The sequence below is a fragment of the Mauremys mutica genome, chromosome 22, assembly GCF_020497125.1.
Source record: "Mauremys mutica isolate MM-2020 ecotype Southern chromosome 22, ASM2049712v1, whole genome shotgun sequence".
In the NCBI taxonomy this organism is placed as follows: Eukaryota; Metazoa; Chordata; order Testudines; family Geoemydidae; genus Mauremys; species Mauremys mutica.
This window is the reverse complement of record NC_059093.1, coordinates 13324726-13348332: the sequence shown is the minus strand read 5'-3', so window position 1 is coordinate 13348332 and position 23607 is coordinate 13324726. Positions and strand designations below refer to the sequence as shown.

Here is a 23607-nt window from a genome sequence, read left to right as displayed (position 1 = left end):
TGCACACACCACGCTGCTCACGGTCTGTCCCCCTGGCTGCAGAGAGCAAGGTGCATCTGCCCGCTCTTGATCTCAGGATGCTGTATGAGCTACGGCAGGCTCAGGGTTGTTCCCCTGGTAATAAGGTGGAGAATAGACAGGAGCCGTTGCGTGAATGAACATTCCAAAGATCAAAATCTGTGGGTGTTCCCTTCTTTTGCAATATTTTATCCATATAACTGCTGAATCTTCTATAATCTCTTTCCCCACATTCATGGTCTTTGTATTAATGAGATTTCCTCACGTTGCTTCCCCTCCCTGATTTAGATGTCACTCGAATGTTCTAATTTTTTAATTAACCTCTCATTTTTCTTTGAGGCATAAAGGAAAAGTGGGCGAACACATACAGCTTGTTGTTGTTTTTTAACCTTAGAAATACCAGGAATGGTTTTGGTGGAGAATCTCTGGGAGGTCTCAGGTGTGTTTTTTTTTTTTACTTGAGTGGGCAGGGGGACTGAATCTTTAACAAATATTAGTAACTGAAATTAAAGAAGGGATGACCATTTATTTTTGGTAACATTTTTTTTCTGCAAGAATCCAGGTGAGAAGAGAATTTAAACAGAAACTGCTTGGGTAATTGGCAAACGTAATAAGTAAGCATGGAAGAGAATGTGAGATTTGAGTGTAACTTTTTGCCTAGTTTGAAAGACTTTTTAAAGCAATACTGCTAAGACATAAATATCTCTGTGTTGGAAAACAGCAATCAAAAGCTGAGTTCTTTGATCAGCCCCATGATGTGGCATCCATGCTAGGCCTGTACGAAGTGCCCTTATTTTACTGGGGACTAGGGCGAGATGTCCCCCTTGCTGGCCCTACTTAGCGTTCCCGGCCCTCTCATCCTGACCCTCCTGTCCCCTACCCAAGCATGCTGCTCCACCACCCAAGCAGCTCACATCTCTCACTCCTGCTTGGATTATCACTCTGCTGATCACCAGTCATAGAGACAATGAGGAGACCGGTGGCATCTTAAAGACTAACAGATTTATTTGGGCATAAGCTTTCATGGGTAAAAAACCCCACTTCTTCAGATGCATCTGAAGAAGTGGGGTTTTTTTACCCACAAAAGCCGAGTTGGTATGAAGACCGCCAGCGAGAGTTGAATACAGCCAACGCATATGACTGGAGAATCCAGAAGAGACAAGGGGAGCCCTGATGACTGAACGTTTCACGCTTAATGGTTGGGAAGCAGAGGCAGGCTGAACATGTGAACACAGCTGGGTTACAGCAAGAGACAAAGGGATGAAGAGTCAGGTCTCAGTGTTAAGAAGTGGGGCAGTTGACCCAGAGACCGATTGAGACCCAAGATGGAAGAGCATGGCATTTTGGGACAATCACTGCTACCAATATGGACTGTGACTTGAGCGTGGACTGCTACCAATATGGACTGTGACTTTATCATCCGCAGCCTAAGGACTTCCAGTTGCTTAATCAATGCTAGCTTATTTTGAAGAGGCTGGCCTGCCTCACTACAGATACACACGGTTTGCCTCACTCCCCAAAGGCATGGAAGTTGCGCAGGAAGTCTGAACTAAGGTGGACTCGGTGTAGGAGCTCAGGGTGAGAAATTGGGTTGCTGGAGCCCAAAGGCCCGTCTAGGAGATGTTGAGGCAAGGTGACCTGCCTTTGTGACAAAGCGTGAACCCTTGGGTTTGGGCATGCTAATGGGTTGCTCCCTGGAGACTGTTTAAAGGCCAGGGCTCAACACAGACCCTGTAAATCTGTGACACCTTGTCCTCTCAACAAAGAGCACCCTGGCTGAGAATGGGTGGTAGCAGAACTGGTTCTGAACACAATTTTCTTATCTCTTAAGCGTGCAGCTACGCTTGCACATTCTTCTCTGGTTGGGTTCCAAGCCATTGTCAGCAATAGACACGCTACCCAGTGTAGGCGAGGCTATTGGTACTTCTGAGTAATGCCCATAAAAGTCAAACAAGTTCCTTCCAAATGGGGGCCATTACACAATAGGCAACTCAGTCCTGGATACCATCTGCTGATCGTTCCCCAGGGTGAGCCACATCTAACCAAGGGCTGCTGGAGGGTTATACTGAAGAATGAAACTACAGCACTCAAGAGAACATTAATGTCAAGCCAGCAACAGGCCTCATCTCACTTCTTTTAGAAACAAGACAAGCCAACAGACCACCAGTCTCACTGTGCTGCTTGTGAGAGGCGGCAACAGCGAAGCAGTTAGAGGAAGCTCGGCGTGAGAGCAATTGCTGGTGCTCTGCCCCCTTAATTACAGCTCTGGTTGTTAAAGTAGGGCCCTGGGGCTTAGGGGCACGGAGATGTCTGGTGAGCAATGTCAGCATTCCCATCAGAGACTGCAACTTTCCACTGTGTGTTAAAAAAAATTCATCATCTGCCCCTTGACTCCAAGCCAAAAATGTGACTGGGTCGAGCTCTGCTCCAAGTGACCCCAGTGTGAATATGGAGACACACCATTGACATCCCTGGAGTTCCTCCAGGTTTATCCCACTCAGTATCTGAGCTTTCCCCACGCTGGGCATCTGCCTTTCTGGTATCAAAATGACGACTGTTTTCCTACTAATGTTTCCGTTCCTTTCCCTGACGCTGGCAGGAAGGGCCGAATGGTTTGGTTTCCCGCAGCAGTGACTCCCCCAGCACTGGAGGATTCTCCCCTCACCCAGCTGTAGTTTGGCCTGGTGGAAATGGATCCTGACTGACTGACGTGATTCCAGGCAATGGGCAACTGCTCGCACAACCCGGCGCCTGGCACGGCTCTGCAGGAAGAGCCCTGTCTGGAAAGGGCTAACAGAGAAAAGCCTCACAAGGCAAGATGAGAGTCTGGCTAGTTTCATGGCCAGGGCTCCTTGGGAACAGGTTGAGCCTGCTGCAGGGAACCTTGCTCCCACTACTGTTCTTGTTGTCACGCAGCACACACTGGTTATACCCCTCCCGTTAGTCTGCAGCAATCAAATTATGGCCCCCTCCTGCACAGGGGTGCTAAGACATGCTGCACGCTCTCTCCCTCTAGCGCATACACGCACAGCTGCCATAAATTACCCTTTACTGTTTGTAAATCCCTGTGAGCGACTCGGATCCAGGGATGGTTTTATTGGCTATGGTGCAACTTTGGTTCAGAAACTGCTGATGGGTTTTGAGTCTCTGATGGGAAATGGAGATAGGAAAATCCCACTGCCCCCATACAGATAAGTGACAGACAGGAGCTGGGAGAGACTGAGAGCAGGCAAGACCCAAACATACAATAGTAGAACAAGTCTGTAGGCAAGAAAAGGCTCGAGGAAGAGGGATCAGGTGGATTCACGGGGCTTTTCAGATCACACCTTTGCAGTGTATTTACATTCCACAATCTCAGCAACTGGAGGCTGCTGCTAGTTTTCCAAGCATCCAGCCAGCTGCTGCTCCCTGGGGTAGTTTGGTCTTTGCATCTCTCACTATGGCAGAGTTACAGGCCATCTCTTTGGGATGTGAAGGGTAACAAGAAGGGTTTCTACAGGTATGTTAACAACTAGGAAAAGGTCAGGGAAAGTGTGGGACCCTTACTGAATGGGAGGGGCAACCTAGTGACAGATGATGTGGAAAAAGCTGAAGTACTCAATGCTTTTTTTGTCTCGGTCTTCACAGGCAAGGTCAGCTCTCACATTGCTGTCCTGGGCAACACAGTATGGGGAGGAGGTGAGCAGCCCTCAGTGGTGAAAGAACAGGTTAAGGACTATTTAGAAAAGCTGGACATGCACAAGTCCATGGGGCCGGATCTAAGGCATCTGAGAGTGCTGAGGGAATTGGCTGATGTGATTGCAGAGCCATTGGCCATTATCTCTGAAAATTCGTGGCAATCGAGGGAGGGTCCTGGAGGATTGGAAAAAGGCAAATATTAGTGCCCATCTTTAAAAAAGGGAAGATGGAGAACCCAGGGAACTACAGACCAGTCAGCCTCACCTCAGTCCCTGGAAAAATCATGGAGCAGGTCCTCAGGGAAACCATTTTGAAGCACTTGGAGGAGAGGAAGGTGATCAGGAACAGTCAACATGGATTCACCAAGGGCAAGTCATGCCTGACCAACCTGATTGCCTTCTATGATGAGATAACTGGCTCTGTGGATATGGGGAAAACAGTGGATGTGATATACCTTGACTCTAGCAAAGCTTTTGATACGGTCTCCCACAGTATTCTTGCCAGCAAGTTAAAGAAGTTTGGATTGGATGAATGGACTATAAGGTGGATAGAAAGCTGGCTATATTGTCGGGCTTAACGGGTAGTGGTCAACGGCTCAATGTCTAGTTGGCAGCCGGTATCAAGCAGAGTGCCCCAAGGGTCGGTCCTGGGGCTGATTTTGTTCAAGATCTTTATTAATGATCTGGATGATGGGATGGATTGTACCTTCAGCAAGCTCTCACTTCCCACATTTCCAGTTCTTTTTGTCTGCTGCAGGGCTGTCCTCACTGAATTAAATCCCGGTTTAATTACTAAACGATTCAGCAAACCAGAAGGAAAGGCTGGCTGCTTTCCTCATGTCAGCTCTGCTGCTGGGTAATCTTCTCTCTAGCTTTATGGGCCAAGATAAATCTCTATCTCTCGGTCTTAGGCTCCCCATTCTAGCCCTGTCACTGACATTTCTGCCTTTAATTCCATTTCCCTTCATGGCCCTAAGCCAGAATCCCAGATCCAGATCCCTCCAAGCGTAGGGTGACCATACGCCCCATCTTGGCCAGGACAATCCCCTTTTTAAGCCCTGTCCCGGCTGTCCTGACTTTTTTGGCAAAAGTGGGCATTTGTCCCGTTTGCTCTTGATCAGCTGATAAGAGCAAAGGGGACAAATGCCCACTTTTATCTTTAAAAAAAAAATGGTGTGTGGAGGAACATGGGAGGCGGGGCGAGCGGTGATGCCAGCCCCAGCCTTTGGAAAATATGGTCCCCCATCTAGTATGTGCATCACTGCTCACCCAAGCCCTGCCTGCCCACCCCACGCCCTGTGGGGATGGGGGCTTGGGCCAGCAGGGGGAGGGCTCGGGCCAGCCCCTTCAGTGTCCCCATTTTCCTTTTAGGAAATATGGTCACCCTATCCAAGCATGAAGAAAGTCCCCGATCTAGAAGTCAAGGTTCCAACTCCACATCGTTTCTTCAGACTTTCAGGTCCTCTTATCATCTCTCCCCTCCGATTGCAGCTGTTCTGCAGCTCATCTGACACGCGTTGCTCATACTCTTTCACCCCGTGCCAGCACAAATATTCTGGCTTCCTGACTGAAGCATTCCTCTGCCAATCAAGCTGGTGCAGGGGGCAGGACGTTCTCTGACAGACCCCAGCTCACTCTCCTTGTGAAAGGTGACAAGCAAAAGGAATAAAATTAACCTCTGCCTTTTGCCTCTTTGTGATGAGCTGTGCAGAAGTCTTCAATCCCTCTCCCCACCTTTTATTAACCTTAGAAATATCGGGAATGTCAAGTCTGGCCTCCCCTAGTGCTTCTGGTAGCCTCACTGGAGGTCTCAGAGATGTGGAGTGTGAGCTTTCTTATTCTTTAATCAAAGGGTGAGGGAGTCTGTTGACTTTTTAACACCGACCTTTTCTCCCAAGTGTTTCTCAGGTGTTTGAGTTAAATACATTGTTAAAATCAGTGTCTGACTAAATCTTTCTCATTCAGATTTAAATGCATGAGGTGAATCTGGCCTCCATTGAAGTCAATAGAGTGAGGATTTCACCCATAGTACTTTTAATGCCATAATCCTTTTCATTCTCCAGTCATCCATAGAGTCTTGCGAGGAAAATTGGGCAGGGGAGATCTAGTTTCCAGTGCAAAAGTACAAGCAGAAACAGCCCAGCCACGTGTTAGGCCCTTGCTGTATCCCATAAAGAAGCAAAAAAGAGCACCCACTCCCGTTCCAGCTCCTCAGCTGTGTCATTTTAGAGCTGCCATCGACACGTTCTTTGTACGGCTGTCTTCCTGGAGAAATGCCCTCTCCTTTCCGACTGCTGCTGCTGCCTCTTCTGTTGAACATCTGTATTTGGAGCCAAACCCCAATGTCCTCACTTAGTTGTTAGGCAAAACTCCCAGGTAAGCCCTGTTTCTCTTCCCAAATCACTGGTATTTCCATGACTGAGAAAGCGGATCCTCTTTCCTCTTCATCAGATGGCCACCGATAACAGAATAATGTGAGTTTCATTATTGCCCTCTAGAGGATGGACTAGGAAGCATTCAGCTTCATCTCAGAGACCTTCCCCCTCTACTGCTAACGGCAATTGTCCATTGTAGGCTCTATTGGTGTGTGCTTTTAAAGCAGGAAGAGGCTGTCAACGAGAGGTGTTGAATCTCTGTGCTGGAGAATGGCCACCAGGAAGCTGTCGCTAATTATGGATTTGTTTCAGTACTTTACCCTGTGCAAACATGACTGAATTTACCCTCGTTCCCTTCCTGAGAAGTATGTGATCTCACAGAGAGAGACTGTGGCTCGGAGAGGTGAAATGACTTACCCAAAGCTACAGAGGATCCGTGGCTGAGACAGAAACCCCCTCCCGGCCCCCAAAACGTCTGACTCCCCATTCTGTGCCACAAACACCAGATCAAATGGGTGACATCCAGTTCCAAACACCAATTCAGCAGCAGCTTTCACTTTAATTGTACTTAGCTCTTCTAGATGGCTTTCACTGAGAGCTCTCAAGCACTTTACAGCTGTGTGTGTTTCACCCACCTGTTGTTTTTTATCATTAACCTAGACTGTAAATGCTTCAGCACAGGGACGTCTCTTTTTTACTGTGTTGGTACAGCACCCTGCATAATGGAGAACCTGAGTGAGAGCCCTCGGTGCTGTGTCACGACAGATGGGAAACTGAGGCACAGAAAGACATGGTGACTTACCCAAAGTCACCCAGCAGGTCCATGACAGAGCTGGGAATGGAAAGGAGTCCTATGCCCAGATCCTCAAAGGTATTTAGGCACCTGATTTCCACTGAAATCAATGGGAGGTAGGCGCCTTTGAGAATCTGGGCCCTAGTCACTAGCATCCCTAATAGCTTCAGCAACTGCCCTCAGGATGTTTATAGAGTAGCATGGGCATGAAGGACCCTGTCCCTAGGACATCTGCAGGAGACTTGCAGTTGCCCTTCCAGATCCTGGATCACTTCCCTGGTGTGATGCAGACTGTTACAGTAGATGTAACTATAGGTAGCATTTATGGATATCGTTGCACCCATGGGCGCCAACTTATATGGGCTCCTGGGGCTTTAGCCCCAGGAATATTCACAGACAGGGGCTCTGCTCCAGCAATATCTGCAGCTAGGTTTCTCCCCTGCTCTGCGCTGCCGGCAGCCCAGAGCCCTTTAAATCCCAGCCGCGGCCGGGAGTCAGAGGGCTCTGGACTGCCTGCAACCGCGGGGAGCCCAGAGCCTTTTAAATCCCAGCCGCAGGGCCGGGAATCAGAGGGCTCTGAGCTCCCCGCCGCAGCGGGCAGCCCAGAGACCTCTGATTCCCGGCCGCGCCTGGGATTTAAAGGGCTCTGGGCTCCCCGCCGCAGCGGGCAGCCCAGAGCCCTCTCAGTCCCGGCCGCGGCTGGGATTTAAAAGGCTCTGAGCTACCCGCCACAGCGGGCAGCCCAGAGCCCTCTGAGTCCCAGCCGCGACTGGGATTTAAAAGGCTCTGGGCTCCCCGTCGCAGCGGGCAGCCCAGAGCCCTCTGAGTCCCGGCCGTGGCTGGGATTTAAAAGGCTCTGGGCTCCCTGCGGTTGCAGGCAGCCCAGAGCCCTCTGATTCCCGGCCGCGGCTGGGATTTAAAAGTCTCTGAGCTTCCCACCGCAGCGGGCAGCCCAGAGACCTCTGATTCCCGGCCGCGCCTGGGATTTAAAGGGCTCTGGGCTCCCTGCCGCAGCGGGCAGCCCAGAGCCCTCTGAGTCCCGGCCGCGGCTGGGATTTAAAAGGCTCTGAGCTCCCCACCGCAGCGGGCAGCCCAGAGCCCTCTGAATCCTGGCCGCATCTGGGATTTAAAAGGCTCTGGGCTCCCTGCGGTTGCAGGCAGCCCATATCCCTTTAAATCCCAGCCGCGGCTGAGATTTAAAGGGGTCTGGGCTCCCCGCCGCAGCGGGCAGCGCAGAGCCCTCTGGTTCCCGGCCGCGGCTGGGATTTAAAAGGCTCTGGGATCCCCGCGGCTGCCAGCAGCCCAGAGCCCTTTGAATCCCAGCCCCTGGCCGCTGATTGCCCCCTCCCCAGACCCCTGCCCCAACTGCCCCCCAGGACCTCCACCCCCTATCTAAGCACCACTGGTCCTTGTTCCCCGATTACCCCCTCCCGAGACCCCTTCCCCTTGGGACCTCAGCCCCTAACTAAGCCTCCCTTCTCCTTGTCCCCAACTGCCCCCTCCTGAGACCCCACCCAACTTCCCCCCCAGGACCGCACCCCCTACCTGTCCCCGATAAACCTCCTGGACTCCCATGCCTATCCAATTGCTGCCTGCCCCCTGACTGCCCCTTCGAACCTCTGCCCCGTCCAACCCCCCCTGCTCCTTGTCCCCTGACTGCCCCCCGGAACTCCCTACCTCTTCTCCAACCCCCAAACCGCTTACTGTGCCACTCAGACCAGCGTATCTGGCTCCGTGCAGCTCCAGACAGTTGCTGCCATGCTCCCCCATGGAGCCCACAGCCCTCTCCCACCCCCAGCACCTGCCTTCCAGATTTTAACACCTCAAAATTCAGGAGTGCTCAAGCTCGGTTTGGGCAGCTTTTACTTCATTTCTCCCAAATCAGTTTCCCCTGCAAGGTGCCAACTGAAGGTGTTGGAGAACAGAGAGATCAGGTGGCCTCCTAATGCCTGGAAAAGAGACAAAGGCCGGAGGAGGGAGTGTTAGTGCCTGTGCGGACTTCTGGGAAATGCACGGTGTGGAAGGGGATGCTGTGATGCTTTGGAACAACTCCATACAAAGCCAGTCAGGACTCTGGGGGAGCCTCCTCTCTCGGAGCATACTGTCTCCAGGGCAAGAAGCTTACACCTTCCTGGGTCTGACCTTGGAGCATTCAGCATGCCCTTCCACGTCATGCACTTTCCAAAGTGAGTCTGCCCAGGCTGGTCCGGGGGCAACCAGAGGGCCCTGCACCCCAACTCCGCAGTCAGATGTGACTCTCAGCCAGACAGTAAAACAGAAGGTTTATTAGATGACGGGAACACAGTTTAAACAGAGCTTGTTGGTACAGAAAACAGAACCCCTCTGTCAGTTCCATCTTGGGGGGTGGGGAGCCCAGAACCAAGTTCTGGGTCTCTCCCCATTTCCCCAGCCAGCTCCAAACTGACACTCCCTCCTCTGGCCTCTGTGTCTCTTCTGGACAAGGAGGCCACCTGATCTCTTTGTCCCCAACACCTTCAGTTGGCATCTTGCAGGGGAAACTGAGGCACCCACACAGTATTCAGAGAAAATATTAAGAACATTCCCACTTCATCACAACAGGTGCAACAAAATATAATACTGTATATTGAAGTAGGCAAGTGCTGCTTCTGACTTTCCACTTTTAATTGACCCTTGTAATCTTGTGGCACTGACGCGTTGTAGCTTTTTTTTATATCGGCTTACAGGGCGGGAGCGGGGGGGCCCCACCATTTTGGGCCCCACCAAAAATTATACAAACCTGCCGCCTATGGTTGCACTGGCTGCACGCAGCACTCCCTGTCGCTCAGCACTAACTTGGATTGCCAGATCCTTCTCCCGCGTACTCATTACTGGGAAGGAGGTTCAGGCACTAGCCTATCTAGTCTGGAAATCCTCTTCTGAGCACCCTGCTTCCACGGCAATATGTGTGCTAGTTCTGTTGTTTGAGCCACTTTACTCTGATTGCTGCTGCTTGGAGGGCCCGGCTGTGCCTAGCTCTGGGGTGAGCTCACAGCGAGGGAGTGGGCACGGGAGAGGTCTCGAGCATTAGCAATTCTTGTAGGAAGCATATAAGGAAGCTCCAACAAAGGGAAAGAGTGTGTGTGTGTGTGTGTGTGTGTGTGTAAGAGGGGTGGGGGGATGCAATGGAACCTGCAGCCTGTGGAAGGGGATAGCAGATGCCACTGCTGTGTGCGATCTCTGGACTGTTGGGCCTCCCTGAGGTGTGGTATTTCTGGGAGCTGCCTCAAGGGTTGTTCTGTTCTAGTCAGGTTCTTACAGCCCTCATGAAGGTAGTGTTTGAGCCCCTGCCTGAAGTGCATTAGCATCTTCCCCTGGTGATCTGTTCTTTCTCTCTCACTCTGCCCAGGGAAAAACCATGAATGGGGATGATTAAATTCTGTTTTACATAAGTGATGTGTAAACTCACCTGGACACCCTCCTACCATGAAAACAATTGAAGGAGCCACTGCTTGACCACACCCAGTGAACACATCTTAAAGGTGTTAAAAACTGTCTGAGGTAGGTGCTAACACATTTTAAACCCCACTTGATTAAAGTATACTAGCCAGCGTGAGGTTTTTTGATAATAAAATACCATTTTTCCCCCTATGCTAGACAAGGCCGAAGTCATTAGATCCTGGTTTGCAGTTTCTCAAAGTTACTGGCTCCCTGGGTTGCCCATTTAAACCTAGACATGAGTTAGCAAAAATGGGACCACCGTAGTGCACTGGAAATTCATAAACACGGTCACCCACTGCAATCCAGCAATAAGCCCTTCAAACCAGCTCTCTGGCGCTGCTCAGACTGGGCTGTTCCATTCGCTGCATTTTGCCAGCTCTCGCCAAGGTCTTGCTTTCCAAAATATCATTTGCAACCAGGCTTTGCAGGACTGGGAGAACGATGAAAAGAAAAACGTAAAGGTGCCATACCCTCCCTGACCTGAGTAAGCTGCTTGTTCTGATGCTGCTGCTGTGGATCATGACAATCTTAACCCATCCTTTTCACTCAGCTATGGATTTTCTTTAAATGTTACGGAAACCCATCAACCAGATCCCCATCCACTGCTGGACTTTTGAGTCTGCTCCTCCATTAATACCATTTGTGGCATGTTCCTCTCCGCACTTTTTTTTTTTTTAACTCTTTAGTTACTTAGACAGATGTAAGAGGTTTACAAATTGTGGCTCTGTAAATAGAGGCAGACCAATAATCATTACCACAGTGAGCTTTTGTTTAGAGAAATATTATACAGTAATAGGGCTATCACATCTCTCTATTTAACCGGGTGTTACTATATCACAGAGTTACCATCTTTACAGTACCCAGGACATGCTGTTGCTAGTGATTTTATTAAATTGAGTGAAACCCCTGATTCCATATATTTTACAAACTAGGCATTTCTATTAAATGTTGTTCAAAAATTTGGACAGGTGTGCTGGTTTGTTTGCAGGCAAATATACTTTAAATATTGAATAAATGGAAACCAAATATATAAGTATCTACCTGTCCCCTATTCATAATTGGTACGTTAATTTTTCCATAAAAACCACCTCTTGGATTGGTCCTGCTTTGGCAGGGGGTTGGACTAGATGACCTCCTGAGGTCCCTTCCAACCCTGATATTCTATGATTCTCTCATATTTTTTTTGTACCATTCCTGTAGAGTTGGACTATTTTTCTTGTTCCAATGAGAAGCTATCAGTATCCTTTCAACTACTAGCAGGCAAGAGATTAATTCTTCATTTCCTATAGTGTGACCATTTCTTCCCGGAAGCCTCCAGATGATTACCCAAGGATCCTTTGGTAACAAATATCCAACCGTTTGTGATATTTGGTTAAGAATTGCATCCCAATACTCTCTGCTGACTAGACGTGTCCAGCATCAATGTGAAAAATCTCTTCTTTCACCAGTTACTCAATCATTTATTTATACATCCAATCTATGTGTATTATTTCTTAACCTGACTGGTGTGCGGCACCACTGGAAACAGTAGCGTAAAGAAATTTCCTTTTCTTGTGCTACACACAGAGGTTTTTCCAGATCAAGCCCCATTCTTCTGAAGTAACTGGTCTATCCAGATCCTTTTCCCGGAGTGTCCACACACTTTTTGTATCAAATGTCCATCAGGAATACAATGACTGTCACTGTCACTATGTCTCAAAGGAAAATTTCAACTGGTTTCAACTTTATGAAGAGGATATTTGCCTGCTGCAGTATCACATTGATCCACTAGATGGATGATTGCCTCAGGGATATCTCAACAGGCTTGAGAAATGGACTACATGTATTTGTATTTGTACTTGTACTTCTTGTAGTCTGCATCCCAATTTAACTTCTCCTATCAAAATACTTCCAACGCAAATCATCTGTCATGGACCAGCAAACTGAACTGATTCATGACACTCGCAAAAGCCTGAGATCCTGCCTTCAAAAATCCACCTCAGAGCGCTTCTGTGTGAGTGAGATTTGTTACAGACAATTGCAAGGCAACTGAGCATCAGTTAAGTCCATTGGCTAGTAACAAACCAGCGAAAAATGAACCATGCCAAGGTCCTGTGTGCGCTTCACTTGCAACCAAGTCAAGGCATCTACGTATCTGGTTCTAGTTTATCATCAAGATAGGACCTTAACTATGTCTGTCACTGTTGGGCATCCCTGATCCTTTAGTCTGGTTTCAGAACACACAACCCATTGGAACCATACTGCCAAGTCCTTTGACTCGGTTGCTGTTAAAATGCAGTTGGTAAGTGCTACCTTTCCTAATTCACAGGCTACTGCAGAGGTTTTGCCTTTAAAGCCATGATCTTAGAAAGGCAGGGCAGGAAGGGACTTCTTCATGCGCGTGCTTGGGGCGGCATGCCGCGGGGGGCGCTCTGCCGGTCGCCGGTCCCGCGGCTCGGAGCCGCGGGACCAGCAGACCCTCCGCAGGCACACCTGCGGGAGGTCCACCGGAGCCGCGGGACCGGCGACCGGCAGAGCGCCCCCCGTGGCATGGCGCTGTGCTTGGGGTGGCGAAATGTCTAGAGCCGCCCCTGCCTCCAGCCAACCATACTGAGGCAGGATTCAGCAGGTAAACCTAGCCCATCCCTGACAGGTGTTTGTCTAATCTGTTCTTAAAATCCTCTGGCGATGGGGATTCCACCCCCTCCCTAGAGAGCCTGTTCCCGGGCTTAACAAGTCTTGCAGTTAAAAAGTTTTCCTAATATCTAACCTAAATCTCCCGTGCTGCAAACTAAGCCCCTTACTTCTTGTCCTACTATTGGTGGACACGGAGAACAATCAATCACCGTCCTCTTTAACATACCTTTTGTGAAGACTGTTCTCGTGTGCCTTCTCTTCTGTAGACTAACCATGCCCAATTCTGTCAATCTTTCTTCACAGGCCACGCTTTCTAAATGTCTCATTTTTATTGCTCTCCTATGGATTCTTTCCAATTTGTCCATGTCTTTCTTAAAGTGCAGTTCCCAAAATGGGAAACAGTACTGCAGCTGAGGCCTCACCAGTGTTGAATAGAGCAGAACAATCATGTTTCGTGTCTTACATACGGCACTCCTGTAAATACGCCCTAGAATTATACGTACCTCTTTTGCCGCAGCATCTCACTGTTGACTCATATTTAATTTGCAATCTACTATAATCTCCAGATCCTTTCCTGCAGCACTGCTGCCTAACCAGTTTTTCCCCCTTTTTGTAGTTGTGCATGTGATTTTTTTCCTTCCTGAATGTAGTACTTTGCTCTTGTCTTTATTAACTTTTATCTTATTGATTTCAGAGCAATTTTTCAATTTATCGAGATCACTTTGAATTCTAATCCAGTTGTCCAAAGTGCTTGCAACCCCCCTCCCAGCTTGGTGTTAGATACAAATTTTACACATGTACCCTTTACGTCTTCATCCAAGTCATTAATTAAATTATTGAATAGTACCAGTCCCAGGACAGATGCCTGCAGGACTTCACTTGATATGTCCTCCCAGTCTGAAAGCAAAACCATCAGCAATTCTATGTAAAAGAAAAATTGGCAAAACCATACTTATGCCAACAAGATCATGGTCTGTACTCATTCATTATCCATAATTACAACTTATTAAAAATGTAGCTATCAAAGTTCTTAATGTACCTTTAACAATTCTTCATTGTATATTTCAGTCTTATAAATCAGTATATGTCATCACCTGCTACCCTTTAGTCTGTTAGAAGGGGGTAGGGGGATTATGGAAGACATGATGCTTTATTGTTAGCATTTCAGATCTTCTTTAAACATGGGTTTTTCCTTCAAAGTCCAGTTTTGTTTGTGAATTATCACAACTCTCTCCTCCCCCATTAGAAATTTTCCTGTGAATGTATTTTGAGGGGTGGCTCAGTTTTAGGACCTTGATATTTAGTTGCTTTTAATGGTACTCCAACAGGTCTTTCTGAGAGAAGGAATCCAATTTCAAGGTTCTTACAGGGGTTGTAGATGGTATCAGGAGATGAGCTGCCATTCATAGAATCATAGGACTGGCAGGAACCTTGAGAGGCCATCTAGTCCAGCCCCCTGCATTCAAGGCAAGACTAAGTATTATCTAGACCATCCCTGATAGGTGTTTGTCTAACCTGCTCTTAAAAAAGTCCAATGATGCAGATTCTACAACCTCCCTAGGTAGTTTATTCCAGTGCTTAACTACGCTGAGAGGAAGCTTTTCCTAATGTCCAACCTAAACGTCCCTTGCTGCAATTTAAGTCCATTGCTTCTTGTCCTATCCTCAGAGGTTAATGAGAACAATTTGGTACACTGCAATTATTGAACAGCTTTCTAAGAGTAATGACACGTCAGCTCTTGCCCCACAGTCAGTGCAAGGACTATGACAACTTTAGCCCTGAACTACTCAACCATAGATCCCCGGATTACTAGTTTCCTGGGCATTGGGTATTTAGCTGAGAGACTATAATGGCTCTGAATGGCATTTTCCGCTCATTTGCTTTCACTGTGTCTCCTCCCAGTGAATCAGCTTTTTATTTACTCTTTTTGGAACATGAGGTAACCAGACACCACGTACATTTCATTTCTCGCCTGATCCTACTTTTATCACCATGCAAGTAGCTGGATGAGATGTAGGTCTGTCCTGGGAAAAGAATGTGGACAGAGATGGATTGGTTTCTGTAACGTCTGTAGGGCTGCCTCGCGGAAGTGTGTGTGGGAGGAATGGGTGCTAGCGACTGCTGCTGGAGGTTGGATTTAGGACCTGCCCCTGAGAGCAGAGCATTTCAAGTTTATTGGCTTCCAATGACGGAAGCACTTTATCTGTGAAACAGTTTGAACTCAGCCCTTCCCTAGCAGGGAGCATGAATGCTCATAGACTCGATCACAAGGGTCCATCCTGATTTATCTAGTCTGACCTCCTGCATAGTGCAGGCCACAGAACCCACCCACTCCGGTACTAGACCCCTAACCTCTGGCTGAGTCACTGAAGTCCTTCGATCATGGTATAAAGACTGCAAGTTGCAGAGAATTGAAACTATTGCTGTTGTGGTCTGCCATGGAGTGAGAAGTACCAGGAACTTGGCAGTTAGCCGACATCGATAGGTCACCGTGTGCACACATTCATTCTACAGCAAGGGAGTGTCTAGCCCATGGGTGTACTGTCTTAGTGCTTTAGCTCATCTTGAATGGATATCAGGGCCTTCCTTAGGATTTATGGGGCCCTACGCAGTATTATTAAACTGGTGCCTCTACGCTGGTGCATTCGGCTCTGTGAATACTGGTGCCCCTATACCGGCGCGTTCGGCTCTGTGAATACTGGTGCCCCTATCCTGGTGCATTCGGCTCTCTGAATACTGGTGCCCCTATACCGGCGCGTTCGGCTCTGTGAATACAGCTTCAGCTACAGCGGAGGCGGGGGGTCGAGCATCTCCTGGCAAGATGAGAAGTCAGCGCCTATGGTCCCGGTGGTGCCCCACATTTTCCGGTGTCCTACGCAGCCGTGTATGCTGCATATGCCTAAGTTGTATAGGGCAGATAGTGTATCAAGCCCTACCTCCGTGTGCTTCTTTAACCTGTAATGAGTAACTCCTGTAACAGTTACGGCATTGCTGTTTCATGCCGAAATACATTCATTGTTAAATATATGGACCCTCCCTGAAATGAGTTTCAACCCCGGTATAAAGCTAATGGCTGAGTTCCACCCAGGATGAATTTGGCCCATAATGTTTAAATGGTGTATGAAGAATACGGTCACACTCTTCCTAAAGGAATGAATGTGTCTGAGTAGTTAAGCAGCGGGAGCTGAGAGTCGTGATTCCTGAGTTACTTACCTCTCTGCTTCAATTTCTGCATCCTTTAAAATGGGGCTAATCCTACTTGCTTCTCTCAGAGGGGCACTAGAAGATTTAATTCATTATGATTTAGATTAGTGCTTTGAAATCTTTGGGGGAAAGGAGCCTAGAATTACAAAAAGTTGCTACTACATTTATTAGAGTCATGGAGTTTGAGGTCAGAAGTCTGATCTCTGTGTATCACAGGCAGAGAATAGGAAGGACGGAGGTGCATGAGTGCCCGAGGCCCTGGCACTGGCAAGGAACTGATTAAATGAGCTGTACCCAGATGATACGGTAAGTGACCCACACCCTTGTGCTGCACAGGAAGGTGAAAAAACCCCAAAGTCACTGCCAATCTGACCGGGGAAAATTTCATGTGACCCTACATAGGGAGATGAGTTAGAGCCTGAGCTTGTGAGCAGGAACCAGCCAACCAAGCACCTGAGAGAGAGAATATTCTTTGCCACCTCCGAGCACTGGCTCTCCCGCTCCAGTATCCCATCTCCAGCCATGGCCCTCCCTGATGGTTCAAAGGAAAGAAACATCCAAAATTACTGGTGGGGAGAATCCCCTTCTGACCCCTACCCGTGGTCATTTATTTTGTCCTTTCACTTGATCTTTATCCAATGGTGTTTAACTGACTTACGTTCATGATGTATCAACACCCAATAAAAATATAACCTTTGTGAAAAAAGAAAGCTTTGGAAGAATATACTCATGATGTATATAACTGCATACCATTGAAAACGTGCATAGCAGATAGTCTCTGCCCCAAGGAGCTGACAATCTTTTTGTTCTGTGTTCGTACAGCGCCTAGCACCAGGGGGTCGTGGGCCGTGCCTAGGGCTCCTGAGTGCTACTACAATACAAAGAATAAATCAATAGTATCATTATTGCAATGACATACAGCTAAGGCCAGCTCTCTCCCCCCAAGCCTTAGAAGTGAAACGCCACAATTAGCCGGGGGCCTCTGACTCCTCTGTCTCTTTAGCTCCTTTGCATCATCACATTTCAGCTTGCTGCCTTCTATGCAAAAAGCTGCTCAGCACAGCAGGTGAAAGCATTAGCCTGTAAGCAGTAGGAACCTGATTTACCAAAGTGCTGAACACTCACAACTCCAAGTGACATCAGTGGGAGCTGTGGGTGTTCAGAAACAGTAAATCAGGAGGGCAGCGTACACATCCTGCCTTCGGCCCCAGCGCTGAGCTCCTTCCGCTCCCAGCAAAGTGCCTTAGCTCGCTGACGAAATGGGTGCTGAGGAGGGACAGGAGAGGGAAGAGGATCAGTTCAGGGAGGGTGGTGAATGGCTAAGAAAGGCACTTCTGCCTGCACACCAGAGTAACACAGAAACTGCACTCTAGCAGGCAGCCCCCGAGGGCGTGGATCCCAGGGCAGGGAGTCTGGTAGAAACACAGCCATGTATTGCACAACACAGCTGGCTCTCGTCCAGTCAGTCCTCTACGATACTGCATCAGGCACCTGTAGGCCCCACCTGCTCCGGAGACCAGCCAGCTATCAGTTTCAGCCGGCTGACTAACACGGCTGGGTTTCGAAGGGTTACATCTTTATCTGGAAAAACAACTAGGAGTCCTTGTGACACCTTAGAGACTAGCTTAAATTTGTTAGGTGCCACAAGGACTCCTCATTGTTTTTGCTGATACAGACTAACCCTGCTGCCACTCCGAAACCTGTCATCTTTATCTGGGGATACTTCCTGGTTAAGGGATTGGGATGGTAGGAGCTTGTGGGAGATATATGTATAAATATCCCTTGTCTGTGTGTTCCATTCTATGCATCCGAAGAAGTGAGCTGCAGCTCACGAAAGCTCATGCTAAAATAAATTTGTTAGTCTTTAAGGTGCCACAAGTACTTCTGTTCTTTTTGTGGGAGAGCAGGAGCAGGGGGGTGGGGAGGGAGTTAAGGTTTTTACATGAAGGAGAAGGAGCTGTCTGTGTACATTGTGGTTTGCATGTACACAAAGAGCAAATCATAGGAACAGCCCACAGCAGGGGTGAGGGGAACTACAGATTTGCAAGCAGAATGATATATTTTAGACTAAGGAAAACAGCAGCGAGAGAGCACAGGATCAGGGGCGGCTCTAGACATTTCACCGCCCCAAGCATGGCGTCATGCCGCGAGGGGCGCTCTGCCACTCGCCGGTCCCGCGGCTCCGGTGGACCTTCCGCAGATGTGACCAGAGGACCCTCCGCAGGCATGCCACTGAAGGCACCCTGCCTGCCGCCAGAGCGCCCCTCGCGGCATGCCGCCCCAAGCACGCGCTTGGCGTGCTGGGGCCTGGAGCCGCCCCTGCACAGGATATGAGTGTCTCTCCTCTGTCACAGCCACAAATGGGAGAACAAAATGGCAGCTTCTGCTGTGCACTGGCCGAGTTTTTAGGAATATAAAAGAACAGTGCATGGAAGATCACACTTCCCCAGCTACATCCACCGCTCCCTGTAAGGACGGATTAAAGCTGGATCCTTGCGGGAGAGACCAAGGGGTGTGTAAGGGACCCAGGGCAGCAGTGAGGAACACAGGGCCAGGCTCTAATGGCTGTTGCAAGCATATTAGAAATTCGTATGGAACATGCCCAAATCTGGAATTGAAACTAGGTCAGAGTGCTTTGCTGGTATAGCTATCCCCGTATACCAGGCCAGGAAACACCAGCAGAGTGGGTGCATCTTATACTGACAAAACTGTGCTTCTGCCAGTACTGTAGCACCACTTATTCCAGCCTCCCTGAGCAAAACAATCAATACCTGTCAACGTTACAGTTCTGCCAGTATAACCGCATCTGCGCTAGTGGCTTCTGCCAGGACAGCAATATATCGATCACAGAGCAGACCTCCTCACGTCTCTGACCAGCACAGCTATGCTGACAAAAGCTTTTGTACAGTAGATGTGGCCTAAGAAGGAAAGAGCTGGGTTGGAGGAGACCCTGTGAATGGCAGGCGAGGAAGATCAAAGAGTTGGGGGAGAGGAGCTGAAAAGTTTAGATGAATCCATGTTTCGTTTATTCTTAATCCACCCCTGAGTCTTGACGATGAAAAATTAGGGAGTTCAGGGATTTGGCCCCTTCTACCCATAAATAAAGAGCAGTGGAGGCAAAAGTGGGTGGATAGAGTTTCAATATAAATAGGCCCCAGCCACAATTTTTAAATTTGCCTCCAGATCAGAGTTTCCCCAAAGGCTGGAGTGTTTGGATCTGAAGTTCTGTTGTGGATTCATCTCAGCGTCTAGTGATAGACCCAGTCAATCCCACTGCAGCCACATCTGTTGTTAACCTTAACATCTGACTGTATGGACACCACATGCTATGCTAAAGGCATTTCTCTGCACTTTGAAACGGTTATCAAGTAAATGCCTTCCCTTGATTCATCAGAGCTTAGCTGCCCACAAAAGTGGTGCTGCTTTAACTAGTCGGGTATTGCTAGAACGGTACAACCTCCCTAGTGTGGATGCAATTATATCAGCATAAAGCTGCTTTATGCTGGAATAGGTATTCCCATACATGAAGGGGACTAGACTATACTGGGCTAAGGCTCCTTTATACCAGTATAACTGGCCACGCTAGGATAATGAGTGTGGTAAAAAAATAATTCGCTCCTAACAAAAAATAGTTATACTGGTACAGAAATGATGTGTAGAGCGGGCCACGGCGACCAAACACATAGGGACACCCAGGCATTATAATCCTTGGTGCAATCTGCAACCCTATTCACAGCAGCGAGAAGGTGGGACCTGGTGTTTGCTGGCATAGGCTACCCGCTGGGCAGTCCTTTGTTCACTTCGCGTTGCTTCCCAGCTCTATTCCAGTGGCTCACATTGTCAATTTCACCTTAGCGGCCTATTCAGAAAGGTTGGATTGCCCTGTGCCTCCATGAAATTAGTGCATTTTCCCCAACACAACCTCTTCCCTTGAGAAGTAGGGCTCCATTGTCACCTTTTGGCTTCTGTGTGTGTGTCAGTTCAGAGGAATCCACTGTCACTCTAATTGCTGCGTATACCCCCAAATGCCCACTCCCAGCCAGTGCCTGGGGGTATCACCCCACATGCCCACTCCCAGCCAGTGTCTGGGGGTATCCCCAAAGTTTGATAGGGTTTGGGGGAAGGTTATTCTGGTGGGAATAAAAGGGGCTTTTCTGCTGCTTTGACTGATCAGCTGGCTGGTTCTTTTATGTGTACATGTTAATTTCTATGGTGCAGGGGGGTTGGGGGGGTTGTCATTTTACTGTAAATCAAATTAAGAGCTTTTCTAATGGTTAAAATATATGAAATGTCCACTCCTCACCAGTGTGTGTGGGCAGCCCATAAGGTGCCACCACCCACCTGTATCAGGGTGCCTCACAGGGATAGTGGATTGGAACCACCAGGTTTCTTTTGGTTTTCTTTGCAAGTGAATGGAGCTGCTGAAGGAGCCTTTTGCAGGGGGGCAGAGCCTTTCACCTGCCAGGAGGCAGAAGAGCGAGAGGAGGGGCCCAAGCGAGGTAATCTCGTGTGATCACACACACAGAGAGAGACACAGCCACACCTTGAAACTACCTGCGCCCAAGGAGAAGGGGAGGAAAACTCCAGACAAACAACACAGGGAGGAGAAAAGGGGAAGGGAAGCGAACCGAAGAGCAGGACCCAAGTGGGAGGGTAACCTAGGGGGCAAGGAAGTGCTGTACTCAGAGACCTTGTCGTTCCCACAACTGGCTTCACCCGGTCGGTGAGTTTCAGCTGAAACTGATCAGCCATGAACTCAGGTTCCTGAGCTACTCAGCTACCAGGAAGGACTTTGTACACCGCAGCAGGAACAACAGCTCTGTGCGCTGGGACTGAAAACGTTGAATTGTTGGGGGAGCAAACTCCACCCCCCCCCCGATTTCCCAAACCTCCCCCCAAAAAGGAGTGGGGGAGGAAACCATGAAGAACTATCGGCTTTCCGAAGAAAGAAAAATGAATGACTATCAACTTCCCCCGGGAAGGAAACCGAAAACCTCGGATTCAGGGCTGAAGTACAACAATAGAAAAGAGGTGAGCTGCATTTGGGGGGCTGTTTTCTAACCATTCCCCTCTCCTGTTGGCTGAGTGAGTGGAGGGGAGGCCAGTTCCGAGGGCGCCTGCTCGCAAGATGCAGATTTCTGGGTGTTTTCTAAAATAAAACCGAGTTAAAAGTATTCCCTAGTGCTGGGACGAAGGCTTGTGGAGTGACGCTTTCCTGGCTTGTGGGATAGATAAGCAGCCACTCCTGTTCAGCGAATAACACATAGGGGGGAGGGAGGGTGGAACTGGTTGCTGCTCTAGCTCAGGGTGTCTTTGATGGCAGGGTTTGGCCTGGTCTGATTCGTCCTTGCAGGGCTTTTCATATGAGAAATGCCGTCTGTTAGTTTTCACAGCAACAGGACTGTTGGAGAGGCCTATCATCCCGTCTTACCTTAGCTGGAGTTAATTTACAGGAGCGCTCTTGTTCAGACTCTTTCTGCAAACTGGAACCGGTTTAACTTAAATCTGTTTTGAGCCTGCTTTGGTTAAACCAGGGTTCAGCCTTGGATGGACTGTCTTAAATAGACAAACCCAGGTCGTTTTGATTTTTAGATTAATGCAGGCCTTGTCTGTGTGGCAAGCCGTACTGCGCCAACTCTGAATCTGTCTGAATGCAAGAAATTGAGTTCAATACAGGGGTAACTGAGTGAAATGCCATGGTCTATGTTATACAGGCCACACTAGATGACCTAACAATAGTTCACTCTCACCTTAAAATCCATTACTCTAAAAACCAATTGAGTTAAATGGGTGCAAAACATAATTTCAGTACTCTTAACTCAAGTTTGAACCAGGCTTATACTGTTTCAGGTTAAAACAACTACTGGACAGATGTTTTCTATAGCTCTAAACGCAATTTATGTGTATCAGGAGTCTACACTGTTTTGCACTGGATCTAACTCAAATAGTTCAAAATCATCTCTGTATTTGATCCAGAGCAAGTTACCTGTGTAGCCCAGACCTTGTGTCAATTAAGGGGGCTGTTTTGTTGCTGATTAGTTGTGTGGAGTATTTCTCTTGCCTTGTGAAAGAGGGCCAGGCTAACCTGGCCTTGTCTGTTAGCTCCAAGGCCTTGGCTATTATTTCAGTGGAATTTCCTGCTAAGGCCTCACCAGGATGTTCAACACCTTATCTCCTGAAGGGTAAGGTCACATCAGAGAGGTGGATTTGGGCCATTGGTGCTGACCCAGAAGTGTGTGCACCTCTTGCAGTCTCTGCTTATTTAAAACCTGGCGTTTAGAACATTGTATTTTTATATTTAAACAAAGTGCAAGTAACTTCCCTGATTGTTTCTAGTCTCTTTAGTTGTTGATCTATGACCTGTGGGTTCCAAGTTGAGCTATTGTGAGCTGGCAACGGTGAAGAATTGCTGAGTCATTTTCTTCTTGACCTGAATGTGGAATTTAGTTATACAAGGCAAATGGCCTCATCGGATCTCAGGCTGTGGGAATGTCTTTGATCAGGGGCGGCTCTAGAAATTTCGCCACCCCAAGCACGGCAGCACGCCGCAGGGGGCGCTCTGGTGGTCGCCGGTCCCGCGGCTCCGGTGGACCTCCTGCAGACGTGCCTGCGGAGGGTCCACTAGTCCCGTGGCTCCGGTGGAGCAGCCTGCCGCCATCCCGGCAACCGGCGGAGCGCCCCCCGCGGCATGCCGCCCCAATCACTTGCTTGGCATGCTGGGGCCTGGAGCCGGCCCTGTCTTTCTCTGCATCAATCCACACTCAAGTTACTCCTCTCCAGTGAACTTAGCTTGCAGCCATGCTGCAAAGCAACAAGTGCTGTGTCCACACAGGTCCTGGGGGTGGTGTGAGGAGGAATTGCAGGAAGGCATTGGAGGACTAGTGGTGCTACCTTGCATTCTGGTTGTGCTAGCAGCTGATTAATTGTGCTCTCAGCCTGTATGCCCTTCTAGGCCGGCCAACTCGAGCTAGCATCACTGCAACTGAGTGAAGGGGTTTTGCTGTGGATGGGATTCTAGGAGCAACATGTGAGTTAACTTTGCAGAGAAGATGAGCCCTGCCCTGTCCTGCCTAACTTCTTGTTACAGATTTAAAGAATCAGTAATTGTTTTTGCATCTATGCAGTCTGGAGCAGATCGGCTGGCTCTGTAAAGACCTTTTATTGTTTTACGTTCTATGCTGCTGAGAGCTTTCATTAAGCAGAAAAGTGAGGGCTTCTCAGATTTGGAGTCAAATTCTGTTCTGTCACAGCCTCAGAACCCCATATGGGTGCCTGATGTGTACGAGAGCAGAACATGAACAATGGCAGGTCCCCTAGAAATACCATTGATGGAGAATCCATAACCCAGCCAAGCAGACCAGAGATGGCAACAGGGCCGCCCAGAGGATTCTGGGGGCCCGGGGTCTTCGGTGGCGGGGGGCCCTTCTGTTCCGGGACCCGCCACCGAAGTGCCCTGAAGACCCGC

At 48.8% G+C, this 23607-nt stretch overlaps 1 protein-coding gene across 3 annotated transcripts in view; it reads left to right on the top strand.

The window, feature by feature from the left end:
- The first annotated feature begins 10363 nt into the window (after positions 1–10363).
- ST14 (ST14 transmembrane serine protease matriptase) overlaps positions 10364–23607 on the top strand; it is a 58475-nt gene continuing 45231 nt past the window's right edge. The window contains exon 1 of one of the 3 annotated variants that reach the window (XM_044997333.1): positions 10364–10382. Coding sequence is in view for 2 of the 3 variants with exons in the window: in XM_044997330.1 (XP_044853265.1) it covers positions 21063–21173 (111 nt within the window). In the remaining variant the exon portion in view is untranslated. Of the gene's footprint in view, positions 10383–20620; positions 21174–23607 lie in introns of those variants that run through there. The other 2 variants (XM_044997330.1, XM_044997332.1) reach the window with 2 other exon arrangements.